Source organism: Bubalus kerabau, chromosome X, assembly GCF_029407905.1.
Source record: "Bubalus kerabau isolate K-KA32 ecotype Philippines breed swamp buffalo chromosome X, PCC_UOA_SB_1v2, whole genome shotgun sequence".
Classification (NCBI taxonomy): Eukaryota; Metazoa; Chordata; class Mammalia; order Artiodactyla; family Bovidae; genus Bubalus; species Bubalus kerabau.
Genome location: NC_073647.1, coordinates 8,478,315 through 8,493,985, shown reverse-complemented (window position 1 = coordinate 8,493,985; position 15,671 = coordinate 8,478,315). Strand labels below are relative to the sequence as shown.

At 39.3% G+C, this 15,671-nt stretch overlaps 1 protein-coding gene and 1 long non-coding RNA gene across 2 annotated transcripts in view; one reads left to right on the top strand and one right to left on the bottom strand.

The window, feature by feature from the left end:
- Window positions 1–56: 56 nt before the first annotated feature.
- Window positions 57–7,695, bottom strand: ZBTB33 (zinc finger and BTB domain containing 33). Its single transcript, XM_055565785.1, has 2 exons — window positions 7,548–7,695; window positions 57–5,187 (listed from the first exon to the last, which is right to left on the bottom strand). Exon 2 carries the CDS (start codon window positions 5,183–5,185, stop codon window positions 3,188–3,190), a length of 1,998 nt encoding a protein of 665 aa, XP_055421760.1. The 5' UTR covers window positions 5,186–5,187; window positions 7,548–7,695; the 3' UTR covers window positions 57–3,187.
- A 27-nt stretch (window positions 7,696–7,722) lies between these two features.
- The window catches only part of LOC129640434 (uncharacterized), a 32,228-nt gene continuing 24,279 nt past the window's right edge, over window positions 7,723–15,671 (top strand). Inside the window, exon 1 of the long non-coding RNA XR_008708799.1 lies at window positions 7,723–8,547. This is a non-coding gene — a long non-coding RNA (uncharacterized LOC129640434). The remainder of the gene's footprint in view (window positions 8,548–15,671) is intronic.

Here is a 15,671-nt window from a genome sequence, read left to right as displayed (position 1 = left end):
TAGTAGTCTATATAATTAATGAAAGATCATCTTGTAAAAAAAAAGACACTAAAAAATCAGAATTAAAACATTTTATTTTTGCCATAAGAAGCTCTACGAACTAATATCAGGTAACGGTTAATGAAAAGTAGAACTTAAAGTCATGACAGGGAAGACTGTACAAGTATGAACACTACAGCACTGGGTGGAAATGAACAAAAGTTTCATAAGATTGACAGAGGTGAGAAAGCCAGTGCTGTTGAATTAGTATTTAATTCTTTAGAGTATGAACGCCTTGACAATACAAAAAACTTTTACCATTTTTACCTTTATCTTTTCGGTACAATGGGAAAAATGCAGCATCAATTCCTCATAGGGGTTGTACGTGGGGGATCATTACCAGCAAAATGACAAAATATATTTTAAAATGAATCTCTCAAGATTGCTATGGCATATAAAAATCTTTGCTTAAACTAATACCTTCATTTTCTGTCATCTCTTTGAACAAATTGCTATTTCAAACAGTTCCTATCCAGAATATTTATAGGTAATTTAGCATAGGAGCAAATATGAAGCCAACTTGAATGAAAAAAAGAGTTCAATTGCCAGAAAACTAAGTCTAAAATAGGAAAACACCATGACAGGTTTTGAACAGCATCTTGCTACAGATTTCCAACCCCATAAACACTGGGAGTGAACGGTTTTAATTCCCAGAGAGTATTCCACATGGATTCTGAACTTTGGATATAGAGACTTCTAAAAAAACTGAAGACCCTGACATACGTTCAAGTAAGAGTCTTCTGGCAAAAATACAATTTAAAGTGAATTTTCCAGTTTTCCTCCTCCCAAAAAACTAGAAGATACCTTCAGTAGGCAAAGTTGAAATTTCAGACTCAGAACTTAGATAGAGCACAGCAGCAGCAAATAATTATATCAAGATAATTCTGAACGGATAGTTTTCCATTATAGAATTCCTAGTTTGTCATAATGGCCTTGTAGAAACCAAGTTTTATTGAAAAAGTGAAAGTGTTTGTTGCTCAGTCGTAACTGACTCTATGCAACCCCATGGACTGTAGCCTGCCAGGCTCCTCTGTCCATGGACTTTCCCAGGCAAGAATACTGAAGTGGGTAGCCATTCCCTTTCCAGAGGATCTTCCTGACTCAGGGATAGAACCCAGGTCTTCTGCACTGCAGGTGGACTCTTTACCATCTGAGCCATCCAGGAAGTTAGCAGTTAAGTCTGAAAGGACTGGAAGTATCATTCACACTTGTTGAATTATGTCTAACTGGTGAAACAGCATAAATGAAACAAATTTCCACTGAAAACATTTCAGAGTGTACCCTATAGTCAAAGAGTAATGTTATCAATACATATACACAAAGGAAACAGATATTGCAATTCCAGAGATCAGACTTGTAAGCTGTATGGTAATTTAAAAATTTTCCAAGGATTAGTTTACAAAATGGTCTTAAGGTCTCAACTCACAGAATGAAAAACATAAAAGATGCACATCATTCTAACCCTCAGTAAGCAAAGGACTGTATTAATTTTTCTTTCTCCTTGTATTACTGCAAACACTGATGCCTGATACTCTCAGTTACCATCTCAAGAAATACTGAAATCATTATCTTCAAGTCTAGCTTACTGTCAGAAGGATGATGTATACATGAGAAATTGATTAAAGCTTTAAGTTCAAAGTCAAGAAATAGACTATTTTCAAAAATACATCGTTAAGGAGAAAGAAAATATCTATGTTGAATTAAGAAATACTTAAGCAAGGTTACAAAGGACTAATAACTATGCACAACAATCTTTTTCAGTATCTAATCATATTTTTTTCCTTTGCAAAAATTTACAGAAGTTCAACAAGTCAATCTATTATAAACGCTAGGCTATATATTTGTTCCAACCTGCTTCCCTTTTAGTACTGGCACTTCAATAAGTTTTGACTTTATTTTCTAAGTGTTTAAACATGTGTCATTTTAAAAGGGAGAAAGATGGTATTCATTGTTCTCAAGATAAATGGGAATCAACAAGCCTATTTAACTTCCTTGTATAGCTTCTGATTGCTATAATACTGCAGCAATTTGCAGATGGAATGGAACTTATTTTAGGAGTAAAAACCTAAAAGGTCTTGCTGAAAGGAAAATACTAGATATCTGATTCAGCTATGTCAAATAAAAACTTCCTATTAGAGATTCTAAGTAATATGAACATTTAAAAATACATGCCAGTGGCCTCCCACCCAAAATATGTAAGAGTCTCATTTATGAAATTTGTCATTTATAAAGATGCATACATAAAGATTAGTTTGGTGGTATTCAAATTCAAAATCTGAAAAATTTCATGGGAATATTTTTTAACCATAATGAGCAAAAAGGAAATCTCCATTCACTTCCATTCTCTGTCTCTATCATATAAGAGCACAGAATTTAAAGCAAATATGATAAAAACTTTTAATCTCTTCCTGTGTGCATTACAGAGATTTCTTTTTTGCCCATAGAAACCACACTGCAAAGGTATATATATACAGTAGTCCAGGCACCAAAGTCTTTTCGAGACTATGGTGATAAAAGTGAAGTTTAATTCTAATTAGCTAAAACTTGTTCATTCTTCAAATGAGAAACTTGTCTGCAGGGCTATTTTCATGAGGGGTGGGAGGCAGGAGGCTGCTATCCATTTGGGTTAGCAAAATACACAACCAAGCAGAGACTTACTCTGAAAATTTCCAGGACAACTTTAGAAGTTCTCATTTACTCTTTATGCCATATACAAGACACAACACACATTTATAGTCTCAATAATAAGAAAATTGAGAATTCAGCAGTAAAGTGCTAACACGGAAGGGGAAAGTTGCAAGATATACTAGGGTATGCTAATAACTCCAGTTATTTTCAAAGAACATTCAAACTGATTCAAATTCTATTCAGGAAACTATCTCTCCAAGCTTTTTTTTTCTTTTTGCCTCTTTTAAATGTGCTGAAAGCTAACTATATAAACAGATACTTGGGGGAGGGGGAAGTTCTCAACCTCTATTCAAACTTTCAGAATAATTTGCTTCTAAAAATTATGAACAAATAATCCAACTAGACTACCTTCAAATGACATGGCAGATCAAATGAACTTGTTTTCACCTTTGTTTTACAGGTCTTCTGAAAGCCCTGACCCTTAAATCCAAACCAAAACTTTCTGATATTTCAAAGGAGTTCAATAAGATTCTGGTATTATAAATTCAAACTCAGTACTGCCATCTGTTACATTCTGTTTAAACATGGAATCATTTTCCTGCTGAATAAAAATATCTTCCCAGGTCATGGGCTTGTTCTGAGGAGCAGATGTGGTCCCTACTGGAGGTTCTTTCCCAGCATCAACCTTATATCCAATACCGTCATCCTTCATTACAGGCATAGTGCCTGACCTATCAGAGAGGTATGCATATTGTCTGATCTGTAAAGACCTGCATGGATGTAAACGATAAAGCTTCGAGTCTCCAGAAGGATCTTGACTATGAACGGACTTTATGTGTGAAGACATAAACTGATAGTTGATGAAAGACTTGCCACAGGCCAAACACTGATACCTTCGCTCTCCTGTGTGATGAATTTCATGCTTTGTGCGATATTCTGCAAGAGGAAAGACCTTCTCACAGTAACGGCAAGGATACTTCTTCTCCCAAGAATGAATGTTAAAATGTCTCCGCAGGCTTGTCAGGCAGACATATGACCTTTTGCATACAATACAGATATAATAGACCCTTCCATCTACTATTAACTCATAGTGATCATCATGTTTAACTTTCATACGTTTATTTGCCGTCTCACTGCTAGGTGTTTTTGGTATCTCGTTCCCAAGTCTGGCCTCCCCTTCATCAGGGTCATCTTTGACAGGGATAACTATATCATAAGTATCTTCACCAATATTTGCATAAACCTTGCAACCCGTTGACAAGCCTTCAATTTCAGTAGCTGTATCTAAAGTAATAATCTTCTGACCCTCCATTAGATGTTTGGATCCTAAACCTGGATCATTAGTGTTTCTTGTAATTATATCTGAAATTTTTAAAGAATTAGGAACTGGCTCTTGCAGAAGTGTAGGAATCTGCATCTTTTGTATCAACGATCCATCAAAAGTGGTATTTGGGGGGATCTCAGCCTGTGGGACCAAAGACGTATTACTGACAGCAGAATCTGGACTGGAGCTAATAGTGTCATCATCATCATCTATAATTTCCTCCTCCTCCTCTTCATTGGCCTTGTTTCCTGGTAAAACAGCACTGTTTGGTGGCTGTTGATTCTGTACAAGTAAATTGATTGAAGGAGACATATGATTTGGAAGTGAAGAACTGACATTTGGTGGTGTAGTAAGTGGTGTCTGATTTAACAAAATGATGTTGGGAGTCAGATGTGTTGGGGCCGAAGACACCAACAATTTTTCACTTCCCTGTGTCTGGCTCAGAGTTGCCTGATTCACAGAAGTAGGAAGTTTCTGAGTAGGTGTGATGTTTGTTAAAGGGGGAGAGCTATTGCTCACACAAGGTGCATCATCTGAAATAGCAACAGAGCCTGGGTTAGGCTGGACCTCTGCCACTGTGTTGGTACTCGGCAAAGTCTCCTTTGCAGGCAGAATCTCAGAGCAGAAAATGACATCATCGTCGTCATCATCTGAATCAGTAACAATGATCTTTTTTGTCTCATAATCTTCAGCAGACAAGGAAAAAGATTCTGTTATAATTGGCATTATAGTGGCCCCATTTTCTTGGGATTCATCTTTTGATTTTTGTATTTCAGGAGGTGAGTTTTCTGCATTACCATCCTGAGCTGTACCTGAGATGCTTTTAACCTGTGACAACGGGACACCAAGCTCTGCTATAAACTTAACTCCTAATAACTGCCCTGATTTAATTAACTCATCAAGTAAATCTGATCTAACACGAACAATTTTAGAACTATAGATATAATTGAGAATTTCTGCAAAGATCTCTGCTCTTATAAAGCTCAGTTCAACAACTTGCCCAGCAACTGAGAAGAGCTGATGGAAGTAAGTACTTGAAGCTGAAAGAATGTTCCTATGGGCTCGGAATTTTCGGTCTTCCACAATAACAGTAACATCACAGAAGAGTCCATGGCCACGTTGCTCATTCAAGGAGTTCAGCAGACTGCCAGAGTATTGAATGTCTGTAGCAGAAATCAGTTTTCTACTCTCCATCCCTGTAAGAGAAAGGAGAAGGGGAGATGCGTGCATTAGGAAAGAAAAACACAAGTATTTCATTATTTAGAATTTGAGCTACAGCTTCATTAAATAGTTTATTGGAGTTTTAGTGGAAGTTTGGTGTAACTTTTTGGTTTTTATATAAACTGTTCTTACAGATTTTTATATATAACTGTTATTTGGACCACATGTTAAATCTCATGACTTCCCCCTGAGAAGAGACAAGCAAGTTTTAAACTGATCTACAGATTTGAACACTAATCTCTTCCTTTGAATCTTAGATACATGCATCACCACTAAGCAATTTTTAAAGACTAAAGTTAATTTTTTTGTTCCAATTTTGGATTTTCTCCTCAAGAGTTTAGAGTTAATTTTTAACTGTCTGAACACTTTAAGAAAAATCTTCATTGTGAACACATAAAAAGTTATTTCACCTGTAAATGAATGATGTGTCAGAAAAGCTTGATGTGTGCAATACTAAGTCCAAAATAGGTAGTCTTCCTAAACATTTAACTTATCTTTAACAACATATTCAACAGCTACTCCCTGCAGCCAGACTGAACCAGCATTCATAAACACTGGTGACTATTACCTCTAAAGTTTTTATGTTCTTATTTTAACTGGGATGCTTCATCTGGATAAACTATGAAACACCTTTCTTACCCTCTCCTCTTTTCTTCTTCCCCTCACCTATCTACTCCCCACAATCTGCAGAGATGGAATGTTAGAACGCCAAATGAAGTCAATAAATACTATTGCGAAAAACCAAACAAGGGAAAAGTTTACCATTTCTTAAAGCTCAACTGCATGAAAACACAAAACATTTCATTTTGTTGGGAAAGAATTATGAGCACTGATATGAGAATTTTCTTCACACAGAATGATTTAGTGAAAACGAAGATATAAACTTACTGGAACAGACCAGACATCACTCTAGAAAAGGAGGAGAGGGAATGTCAATAAATAGTATTGCTGTGTACCACCCTCTAAACAATTTTCAGCACTTCACAGAAGATATTTCTGGTAACAATTTAAATACATAAAATGATACATGTATATATAATTAAAAATTAGTTGATAAGTACTTTTGGTAAAGAGACACCTCTATTGCTAGTATATATTCTTTCCCTTTAGAGTTACCAAAATAGTACAACTGTCACAGTTCTTAAGTTATACACATGTGGAAGGCAGGGCGTCTCAAATGTCTTCTAAATTTCTCAAAATTATAGCTTAAAAACAAAAAAAATAGGAGAAATGTCTAGAAATCAAGGATTTAAAACATCATGTTATAAGGCATTGCTTGTTAACAGTACCAGGGAATTCCAGGTTACCATAAAGGCATTCATCAGAAAGGGTGACCTTTGGACAGGGAGCCAGCTACCAGTGCTTCCGAAATACGGGCATTTCGACACAAGTCACTTTTCAGTGGATAGACAGGTTTTCTGAATACAGTCCCACTATTTTTGTCCTTTGCAAATGGGTTTTCCCAACGGGGCAAGGATTTCAATGTATGCGTCCAGGTGACACCAGGACTTGGTTTCATTTTGTTGTTTCATTTTGTCTTTCCCGTCCAGGTGGACCCAGGAACAGCACAAATCGGTCTGAACCCATCCCAACCCCAGATTCGCGACCTGACCGTGGAAAAGCCATTCTGCACGTCCGTGAGACAAATCCTTGACCGAGGGCAGGTGACGTTGGAAAAGAGAGACGCCACCCGCGAGAGTGAAACAACCTACACGCGGCAGCTGAACCCCATCTCCCTCTGTCCACCCCCTCTTCCCCATTCGCACCCGGCCGGCTGCAACCGAGGTTTTCAACCCGGATTCACGTGGAAAAGCAGTTTCTTGCAAATACAGATGGAAGGCCGGCCAGCACGGTCAGGGCTGGGGTAGTCGGGAGAGGCGGCCGGCCAGGGAAAGTAGAAGGTGGCGAAGCGGAGGGTGGGGTGTTGGGAGGGGATGTGGCCAAGCAGGCGGCATTGTTATGCCCTGGGAAGGGGAGGATGGGCCTGGCCGAAAAGCTCTAAATCAAAGTCGGGGTGAGGAGGGGGAACTGGCGCAAAAAGGCAGCCGAGGGCCGTGGAAAACGCCGAGTGGTTCTCCGCGGTGGGCTCCCCAAGCTCCGGGCCTACCCCGGGCCCTGACGGCCCCTGACGGCGGAGGAGACCGCGCCGCGGCCCTCCTGGTTCGTCCCCTCCTTCGCTCCCGAGCCCACACAAAGAAAAGGGCCGGAGGAGCGGAGGCTCAGACTCCGCCGCTTCCTGGTTCAAGTGAGGAGAAAGCGAAGGCTGGCGCGGCCCAGAGACGGAGGAAGCCGGCGCGCTCCATCGCCCCCTCACGGGTCGCAGCCGGTTCCTCACCTGCTTCCCGGCGCCGCCGCTTCCCGTCGTCAGCCCGCGCGGAAGGGTAGGAATCCTCCAACAGTCAGAAGCCGGACTCTGCGGCGATTCGGCTCCTTCTTTAAACGTCGCTCCAGTCTTGGTCAACGTCGACGCGGCTACCGCCTCCCGCCGCCACCGCTGCCACAGCTGCCTCACGCCGCCGACAGAGGGCACCGCGCGGGGGCGAGACGCAGAAGACGAGGGAGCCCTCCTCTTCCGAGCGGGGTTCGGCTCTTTCCGGAGAGGCCCGAGCGCTAGGCCGTCCCACTTCGGCGCCCGGCTCCGCCTTCGGCTCCTTCCGCAAGGGGCGGAGGAAGACTGGGAAGCGCCGGGAGCGCTCGGCCCCTTCCGGAGGGCGAAAGGGTGGGAAAAAGGAAAGGGAAAGATGGGGTAACGCGGCAATAACGGTTGGGATGCGAGGGATACTAGTCCCTTTCCTCTACGTTCCGTGTAAGCTTCTAGGGCGTAAAAACTTCGAGAGACTAATAAGGTTTCATTTCTTTTGAAAGTTCGAGACTGCCCTATTTAATAGCTTGTTGTTAGATGATAAACCAATCCTAAAGGAAATCAGTCCTGAATATTCACTGGAAGGACTGATGCTAAAGCTGAAGCTCCAATATTTTGGCCACCTGATGTGAACAACTGACTCACTGGAAAAGACTCTGATGCTGGGAAAGATTGAAGGCAGGAGGAGAACCGGATGAGAGAGGATGAAATAGTTGGATGGCATCACTGACTCGATGGACACGAGTTTGAGTAAACTCTGGGAGTTGGTGATGGACAGGGAGGTCTGGCGTGCTGCGATTCATGGGGTCGCAAAGAGTCGGACACGACTGAGCGACTAAACTAAACTGAAACCACCTTGACATATAATCAGAATGAATATAATCAAACATAATGAATCAAGTCATGATTTATAATTCAAGTTGAAGGATAACAAGCACATTCTAACACCTACTTTGAAGAAATCAGTTTTGGGGTAAGTACTATCTTCTCAACTGAATACTAAATGATGCAATATTGTTAATTCCTTTATTGCAACTATTCTTTTCTGACCACCTGTTTGATCTGTACCAAATCTTATGTTAGACTGTGTGGAATACAAAATGAATAAGCCAAGGTCTCTACCTTTTCAAAGAGCTCAGTAGATAGGTATACAAACATCGACAAAATACAGAACACAGAGAAGGAACTAGCAAACTGAATTAGAGCTGCATCTTGAAAGATAAATAATAACACTTGCATTGTGTGTGCTTATTACTTTTATTTACATAGCATTGCCTGCACAGAGGGCTTTACTGTCCACACATAGTAGGTGGTCAATAATTGTTAAGTGGATGAATACATGAATGAGTTGTGGTAATTTGAAAAACTCCTCTGGTAATCCACTTCTGACTGAGTACCATGATGAATGAAGTGACAGGATGGGTATTTGAAGAGCCAAATATTTCCCTTCAGGCTGGTTATTGATCATATTCAACTAAGGAACCAAAATAGTAGCATTTTCTTCAACAATTAGAGCCATTCGCTATGTTCATTTTCTTAAAAAAAAATACATATATATATATATATACAGGATAATATTGCATCAGTTTCCAAAAACTTGAATCGGCACTTATTTACCATTCAGTTGGAATCCTTCCACTTCCTTCCTACAAAAATCCTGGAGAAAATGTCCACCAGGATATTCCAGAATAAAAACAGATCTACTAACTATATTTAATTTTCTTCAACATAAAAGCAGACAAGGATGTCATCATCTATCGACCTCTAATCTATTCTACATTCTTCTCAATATAGTCAAGTCACATAGTAAAATATCAAAGTAGTGTAATACAGCTGTATTTTCACATGGAGATAAGAAATCCATATGAAATTCCCTAGGCGTTTCTCCAAAGTTTTGTATTGTGGTAAAAAAAAACCTATGTAGGAATCACTGCATTATTAACATAAACACATTTCATGGAAAATAGAAGTGTGCTGTTATCAAAGAAACTAAAATAGATTGTAGTGTTTTCCTGGCAACTGAGCACTTAACAAAACTACTTAGAACATTAATGACCATTTTTCTGAGTCATCCTCTCACAAAACTTAGTAGCAAAAAATTATTTAGGAAATAGGACAAAGTACATCTTGAAAGTTTAGGATCTATTTATCTTTCAGTAGCTTAGTTGACAAAAACTAAAACAAGATATTTCTTTGAAATATAGATCATAGTAACTGCCACTCTTGATATCAAATAGGTGTTGGTTACCTCTCAGTAAACTGTAAGATGCAATACAATTTCTTTTACATCAGCACCAACAGCACCAAGACCTCCAACCAAACTGCCTTGTCTTTGTCCCTTTCCTGAAAGGGCTTTCAACGTGTGAAACCCCAGCTGAGGTATGATGAAGGCCTGTTACTTCAAAATGTAGAAAACTGCCTCTTCCCTTCTGTCCACATGGCTCACTCCCTAACTCAGCAAAAAATAAGCTAAAATTAAGAAACTGCCTATAACCCACACACCTAAGATCAATTAATCTACAACATAAGAGGCAAGAATATACAATGGAGAAAAGACAGTCTCTTCAACAAGTGGTGCTGGGAAAGCTTGCTAAATGTAAATCAATAAAATTAGAATACTCCCTCACACCATATACAAAAATCAACTCAAACTGGCTTAAAAACCTAAATGTAAGACATGACACCATAAAAATCCTAGAAAGGAACATAGGGAAAACATCCTTTGACATAAATCATTGCAATATTTTCTTAGCTCAGCCTCCCAAGGCAAAAGAAATAAAAGTGAAAAGAAACAAAAGGGACCTAATCAAACTTAAAAGCTTATGCACAGCAAAAGAAACCATCAACAAAACGAAAAGACGACCTATGGAATAGGAGAAAATGTTTTCAAAGGATGCAACTGACAAAGGGTTAATATCCAAAATACAAAAACAGCTCATACAACTCAATATCGAAACAATTCAATATCCAAAATACAAAAACAGCTCATACAACTCAATATCCAAATAATTCAATCAAAAACTGGGCAGAACACCTAAATAGACACATACAGATGGCCAACAGGCACATAAAAATTATTCACTAATAATTAGAGAAATACAAGTCAAAACCAGTCAGAATAGCTATCATCAAAAAGTCTACATATAATAAATGTTGGAGAGGGTGTGGAGAAAAGGGAATCCTCACACACTGTTGCTGGGAACGTAAGTTGATGCAGCCACTATGAAAAACAGTATGGAGGTTCCTGAACAACAAAATTCTGTAAAGCAACTATCCTTCAATTAAAAAGTAGATTAAAAAAAACAACCCTTATGCTATCATTTGTGACCAGAAAATCATTGTATAAATAATATGTAAACCTGAGAACTATTGGATCATAACATTACACAGAAGCATTAAAGCACAATTATACCCTAGCAAAAATAAAAATAAAAACAACTAAAAACAGAACTACCATATGATACAGCAATGCCACTCCTAGGTATATATCTGGAAAAAACACAAACTTTAATTCAGAAAGATACATACACTTTAATGTTCATAGCAGCACTATTTACAAAAGCCAAGACATGGAAACAATCCAAGTGTCCATCAACAGATGATTGACTTAAAGAGATGTGGTACATATATACAATGGAATATTATTACTCAGCCATAAAAAAGAATGCAATATTGCCATTTGTAGCAACATGGATGGACCTACAGAGTATTTTGTCAGAAAGAGAAAGACAAATGCTATATGATGTCATTTATATATGGAATCTAAAAAATAATACAGATGAATCTGTATACAAAACAGAAACAGAATCACAGACACAGAAAACAAACTCATGGTTACCAAAGGGGAGAGGGAGAGAGGGAGGGACAAGTTGGAAGTATAGGATTAACAGATACAAACTATTATATATAAAAGATACACAACAAAGATTTACTGTATAACACCAGGAACAATATTCAATATCTTATAATATAATGGAAAATAATCTGAAAAAATTAATATATATAACTGAACACTTTGTTGTACACCTGAAACTAACACAATATTGTAAATCAACAATTGTTGTTTAGTTGGTAAGTTGTGTCCGACTCTTTTGCAACCCCATGAACTGTAGCCTGCCAGGCTCCCCTGTCCATGGGATTCTCCAGGCAAGAATACTGGAGTGGGTTGCCATTTCCTTCTCCAGGGGATCGTCTCCACCCAGGGACTGAACCTGTGTCTTGTGCATTGCAGGTGGATTCTTTATATCTCTGAGCCTCCAGGGAAGCCCTAAATCAACTACACTTCAATTTTAAAAAGAATTTAAGGCCTTCCCTGGTGACTCAGTGGTAAAGGATCCACCTATCCCTGCAGGAGACACGGGTTTGATCCCTGACCCAGAAAGATAATACGTGCCACAGAGCAACTGGGTCCATGTGCCACAACTACTGAGCCTGTGTTCTAGAGCCCGGGAGCCACACTACTGAAGGCCGAGCACCCTAGAGCCTGTGCTTGGCAACAAGAGAAGCCACCACAACGTGTCATGCTGCAACTAGAGGAAGTCCGTGCAGCAACGAAGACCCAGCACAGCCATAAATAAATAGATAAATAAAATCTTTTTTAAAAAAGAATTGTAAAAGAAAAAAGTTAGCTATAATCAAAGGGGATCTAATAATCCTGAAATGTGAGTTCAATCCCTGGGTTGCGAAGATCCCCTCGAGAAAGAAATGGCAGCCCACTGCAGTATTCTCGCTTGAGAAATACCATAGACAGAGGAGCCTGGCAGGCTACAGTCCATAGGGTCCCAAAAGAGTCAGACACGACTTAACTAAACAACAATAATAATCTGGAAAGGACTTTTTTGATAGGAAAAGCAGGTCAGACCAAGAAATTTGAGTGGCCTAAACAGTTGCTTTGGAGACAAGATATTTGGAAAGTCACTAATTTTCTGTTTCTCAACAAGTTATTTCACCTTTCACTTTATTTTTATCTCCAGGCATAACCTTACTTCAAATAATCTAGTAGCTTTTTTTTTTTTTAAAAGTATTTGTTTGCCGTAGTTTTTAAAGACAAGAACCTTTATCAAATGGATTTGGAGGTATCAATTGTTTCACAGTCTAGAGAGATTTTTGATTGGCTGATAATGGAGTCAGGTTTTAAAACTGCGTGTTCGTGTTTGTTTGTCTTTGCCTTTTTTGAAGAATTCCATTAAGCCAGCAACTGTCCTCTCCTATATTAAAACACAGAGAACCTCGTGGGTGCTTAATATGTATTAATTGATGATGATAAAAGAGAAAAAATGACATTTATTCAGTCCTATAGCCCTTCCCCTGAGTTGTACTTAGCTATACAAATTTAGAAAGGTCACTGCATGAGTATAAGAAGAAACCACAGTAAGGTATCATGGAAAAAACAAAGACGTGGGCAGCAGTGAAAGCATTGGGATTCTGGTACTTCCACTTAGCTGTGTGACCCTGAGCCTGATTCTTCATCTGTAAAATAAAGATAATAATACCTCCCCATAGAGTTGTTTTGAGGATTAAATGAATTAACTATGGATAGTGTCAAACTGCTTACAGTTTCCATTTGTGAGGCCTGCCTTGACCCAACAGATGGTAGATTGATGTGGTTACTTGAACTATTGAGTGAATGAGTGTCTAGAACCTTATAAGTGCTAAATATGTTTGCTTTTTCATCACTCTCCCCTTTTCTGTTTTATCCCAACAATTCTCTCTCAATTATCTCTTTAAGTGACTTGCTTGATAACTGCTGATTCTCTTTTTCTTCCTAAAACCTTACAAAGGCAATTGCATAGGGATATATAACCCTTCTACAGGGAAAGAGGAAGTGGACATTGCTGACAATAATACAATCTACTCCCCCAAAAGCAACAGGTAGCCTATTTCAAATATGAAAAAAGTTGAGAGAATGCACTACCCAGGCATCCTTTGTGAAAAACTATTTGGCAATATGAAATCAAATCCGATAAAAAATGAGTCAAATTAAAGAATTAAGAATGGACATTTTGCAATGAGCCAATTTACTTAAATGGAGGACTAAGACCAGACAACAAGGTTGATTATGAATATGTGATAGAAGAAACTATTAATATTATATACACCCTGACACAATAAAAATCCATTCATGTGTTCATTAAATTCATATCACTTAGTACCTACTCTGTGCCAGGAAATGCTCTACACACTGTAGATACAATCATCATCAAGATGAAGTCCTAGTGGGATTTCCCTGGCGGTCTAGAGGTTAAGATTCCGCCCTCCCAAGGCAGGGGACATGGGTTTGATCCCTGGTTGGAGAACTAAGATTCTGCATGCCATGTGGCATGTCCACATTAAAAAAAAAGGTGAAGTCCTAGTCTTCAGGAAATTTAGATTCTAATGGGAGAGACATGCAATAAACATATTATCTAAATATATAATATAATATCAGATAGCAATGAGTGCTATGAAGAAAAATGACCAGCATAAAGGGAGAGAGAATGATGAGGGTGGTACTGTAAATCTTTTCAGGGACGACCTCCCTGAAAAGATGATGCATGAGCAAAGAACAGAATGAACTAAGGGAAAGAGTCATGCAAATATCTGGGGAAACATTCTAGGCAGTGGAACATGTCAATGCCCTTCAACCAAAGACCACCAGGAATATACTCATAGCTGACAAGTTGGGTTTATTTTTCTTTGCAGGGAGGAAGAACGAACACTATAGGAAACTGTAGAGGTGTTTCAGTAAGAGAACGTTAGCAAGAACCTACTGTAGTATTTGGATGATTTAGGGCATTGGGCATCTCAATGATCTCATCTGTAGGGAGGACAGACTAGGGCAAGGATAAATCTGTAATGGATAAAGAAGCAGTCACCCATGTTGGTGAAGAGAAGGGGTGTTTGGTGTTTTGTGGGTGGTAGAGCAACCTTTTTTTTTTTTTGGTCTGTGCTTCCCTGGTGGCTCAGATGGTAAAGCATCTGCCTGCAATGCAGGAGACCAGCGTTTGATTCCTGGGTCGGGAAGATCCCCTGGAGAAGGAAATGGCAATCCATTCCAGCACTCTTGCCTGGAAAATCCCATGGACGGAGGAGCCTGGTAGGCTACAGTCCATGGGGTCGCAAACAGTCGGACACGACTGAGCGACTTAACTTTAGAAAAAGCAAGAGAATTCCAGAAAAACATCTATTTCTGCTTTATTGACTATGCCAAATCCTTTGACTGTGTGGATCACAATAAACTGTGGGAAATTCTGAAAGAGATGGGAATACCAGACCACCTGACCTGCCTCTTGAGAAACCTATATGCAGGTCAGGAAGCAGCAGGTAGAACTGGACGTGGAACAACAGACTGGTTCCAAATAGGAAAAGGAGTACATCAAGGCTGTATATTATCACCCTGCTTATTTAACTTATATGCAGAATACATCATGAGAAACACTGGGCTGGAAGAAGCACAAGCTGGAATCAAGATTGCTGGGAGAAATATCAATAACCTCAGATATGCAGATGACACCACCCTTATGGCAGAAAGTGAAGAGGAACTAAAAAGCCTCTTGATGAAAGTGAAAGAGGAGAGTGAAAAAGTTGGCTTAAAACTCAACATTCAGAAAACTAAGATCATGGCATCTGGTCCCATCACCTCATGGGAAATAGATGGGGAAACAGTGGAAACAGTGTCAGACTTTATTTTGGGGGGCTCTAAAATCACTGCAGATGGTGATTGCAGCCATGAAATTAAAAGACGCTTACTCCTTGAAAGGAAAGTTATGACCAACCTGGATAGCATATTCAAAAGCAGAGACATTACTTTGCCAACAAAGGTCCATCTAGTCAAGGCTATGGTTTTTCCAGTAGTCATTCATGGATGTGAGAGTTGGACTGTGAAGAAAGCTGAACGCCGAAGAATTGATGCTTTTGAACTGTGGTATTGGAGAAGACTCTTGAGAGTCCCTTGGACTGCAAGGAGATCCAACCAGTCCATTCTAAAGGAGATCAGTCCTGGGTGTTCTTTGGAAGGAATGATGCTAAAGCTGAAACTCCAGTACTTTGACCACCTCATGCAAAGAGTTGACTCATTGGAAAAGACACTCTGATGCTGGGAGGGATTGGGGGCAGGAG